This window comes from Myotis davidii, unplaced genomic scaffold, assembly GCF_000327345.1.
Source record: "Myotis davidii unplaced genomic scaffold, ASM32734v1 scaffold594, whole genome shotgun sequence".
In the NCBI taxonomy this organism is placed as follows: Eukaryota; Metazoa; Chordata; class Mammalia; order Chiroptera; family Vespertilionidae; genus Myotis; species Myotis davidii.
In genome coordinates, this window is record NW_006285787.1 from 471,562 (window position 1) to 474,725 (window position 3,164).

The 3,164-nt window shown below is 38.4% G+C and overlaps 1 protein-coding gene across 1 annotated transcript; it reads left to right on the forward strand.

Annotated features, from left to right (window-relative positions):
- The first annotated feature begins 1,252 nt into the window (after positions 1 to 1,252).
- Positions 1,253 to 2,307, forward strand: LOC102769271 (olfactory receptor 11H4). Its single transcript, XM_006756749.1, has one exon. The coding sequence runs from the start codon at positions 1,286 to 1,288 to the stop codon at positions 2,258 to 2,260; it is 975 nt and encodes a 324-aa protein (XP_006756812.1). The 5' UTR covers positions 1,253 to 1,285; the 3' UTR covers positions 2,261 to 2,307.
- The last annotated feature ends 857 nt before the right edge of the window (positions 2,308 to 3,164 follow it).

A 3,164-nucleotide genomic window follows, 5' to 3' on the forward strand; every position in this document is an offset into this window, starting at 1 on the left:
ATAGAACAAAATTAATTTTACAAGATAAAACTGCAGATAAAACCCCATTTGATCTCCAATCCCTTTGTTCTTATCACCTAAAAATGCTTACTATATGAACTAAACCTTTGTATTGAAAGCACCATTTTCTTTACTTTGTCTAGGTAGGATCTGAATATGAAAAGTATGACAATTTATTTTGTATAGTATGTGTAAAAAACATGAAGATAAACATTTGCAAATAATATTCTCACTCATCCTTTAGAGCAAAGATATTTTATATGTTGAGTCTTTAATACATTTTTTTAGGTGTCACTCAACTGGTTAGAGTGATATTTTAAAAGAAAGTCTTTGAAGTAAAATTTAAGAACATCCTTGAGCCGAAACCGGTTTGGCTCAGTGGATAGAGCGTCGGCCTGCGGACTGAAGGGTCCCAGGTTCGATTCCGGTCAAGGGCATGTACCTGGGTTGCGCGCACATCTCCAGTGGGAGATGTGCAGGAGGCAGCTGATCGATGTTTCTCTCTCATTGATGTTTCTAACTCTCTATCTCTCTCCCTTTCTCTCTGTAAAAAAAATCAATAAAATATAGTAAAAAAAAAAAAAAGAACATCCTTGAGTCTTGAGTGTAGTAACATCTGTGACAATTAATTCAGTTGATTAGACTATTCTGAAAACCCAGTGTCCTGGAGTAAGTTTTATATCCATGTGCAATTCAACTAATTCAGTTTGGTTGTCAAGGATTTAACCCACAATTACACCAGCTGCCCTCAAAATATATCCTCCCCCCCTTTTTTTAACAATGTAATCTGAATAAGAAAGTGGATGAATTTGTGCATAAAGACCTTTAGAAAAACAAACTCAAATTTAAAATTTTCTTCTTAAGGATCAAAGCAAAAATGAAATGAATTTGTCTGGTTGTACCACTGGTGTGGAAAATTACTGCTGCATTTGGATTCTAGAAAACTAATACTGAGATTTAGAACCACAATCATTTCAAAATAAGGGGATTTATTCCCATCTGGTCTCAAAATATCTCATATAGAGGGTGTCCCCCAAAAATGTACATGTACTGTAACAGCTGATAGCTCAATTTTGAAAAATGAAAACTATTTTCATAAACACTGCCTCGGTAATTATTCAAAGTATGTGTCAGCCCTCGACACAAGGGTTTGTAAGAAAAAATAAAAAACAAAGTATGTGTATACATTTGTAGGCCACCCTATATTTTTCCTGTAGAGTTTAAGTTCCCTTCTCAATAAAGTCCTTGAGATAAGTAGGAAGCAAATCAGCTTGGGTTTACACTCATGTCTTTCTTCTTCATAGATTTAAGACCCATGAACAGGTCAGCAACACACCTTGTGACTGAGTTTGTTCTCCTGGGATTCCCTGGTTGCTGGGAGATACAGATTTTCCTCTTCTCACTGTTTTTGGTGATTTATGTCTTGACCTTGCTGGGGAATGGAGCCATTATCTGTGCAGTGAGATGGGACCCACGACTACACACACCCATGTACTTTCTGTTGGGAAACTTTGCCTTCCTTGAGATCTGGTATGTTTCCTCCACTGTTCCTAACATGTTAACCAACATTCTCTCCAAAACCAAGGCCATCTCATTTTCTGGCTGCTTCCTCCAGTTCTATTTCTTCTTTTCCCTCGGCACAACAGAATGTCTTTTTCTGGCAATAATGGCTTATGATCGGTACCTGGCCATCTGCCACCCACTGCACTACCCCACCATCATGACTGGGAAATTCTGTGGCCTGCTGGTGTCTCTATGCTGGATCATCGGATTCCTTGGCTACCCAATCCCCATTTTCTTCATCTCCCAACTCCCCTTCTGTGCATCCAATATCATTGATCACTTCCTGTGTGACATGGACCCACTGATGGCTCTGTCCTGTGCTCCAGCCCCCATTACTGAACTTATTTTCTATACTCAGAGCTCCCTTGTCCTCTTTTTCACTATCATGTATATTCTTCGATCCTACACTCTGTTGCTCAGAGCTGTTTTTCAGGTCCCTTCTGCAGCTGGTCGGAGAAAGGCCTTTTCCACCTGTGGTTCTCATTTAGCTGTGGTGTCTCTTTTCTATGGGACAGTCATGGTAATGTACGTGAGCCCTACATATGGCATCCCAACTTTGATGCAGAAGATCCTTACCCTGGTGTATTCAGTAATGACTCCTCTCTTTAATCCCCTAATCTATAGTCTTCGTAATAAGGACATGAAGCTTGCTCTGAGAAATGTTCTATTCAGAATGAGAATTAGTCAAAATTCATGAGCCAAAAAATGTGCCTTACTTCCAAGTTCTCATAAGTAATAAGGTGAAGATGTATACGTTCTTTCAATGGTCTCACTCTGAGTAGTTAGAGGCCATATTTTTTTTTTCCTGGAAGTGTACCCAATTAAATACCTATGCTGACTACAAAAGCCTTAATTCACTGGATTGCAATATACATTTAAATCTTTTAAAGGCTTTCCTTAATGAAATAATAAAATGGGGTTCCTATGAGGGAAGTTAGACTTCCCTGAAAGGTTTATTATCAGTTTTAGGACAAGTACAGGTATCCCCCACTATCCAAAAGTAGAGCATTCCTATGAACACTTTCTTAAGGCTATGCTATAAAGTGGAGAAGCAATTACCATTCATTTAAAGTGAAAATCTTCAAATTTCTTATAGTTAGCAAAAACGGGTACTAATGCAGTTATTTCATAAAAGCAACGTAGCATAATGCAAATTTTTGAAGCATGGGGGATACCTGTAGTTAAAGGTGCAGTGACTTTTTTTAAAGATTTTTTTTTTTAGGTATAATTGATATACAAAACAACTGCACATGTTTAATGTATAGTAAAGGTGCAGTGACTTTTAACTAGCCATGAGACCTTTCTATAATCTTTCACACTCGTTGCTTATACCTAATCTAGCAATCTTATCTAAACATACTTTCTCTCTATTAAGAGAGAGAGAAGAAGAAGAAAACTTATCTTGAATTGACCATAAGACACTTTGTTGCCTAGCTGCTTTGGCTCAGTGGATAGAGCACCGGCCTGTGGACTGAAGGGTTCCAGGTTTGATTCCAGTCAAGGGCACATGCTTGGGTTGTGGGCTTGATGCCCAGTATGGGGTATGCTGGAGGCAGCCAATCAATGATTCTCTCTCAATGATGTTTCTATCTCTCCCTCTC

Excerpts from the sequence above, each read along its gene's own strand:
- LOC102769271 (XM_006756749.1), top strand. The coding sequence starts at position 1,286 with ATGTCTTTCTTCTTCATAGATTTAAGACCCATGAACAGGTCAGCAACA.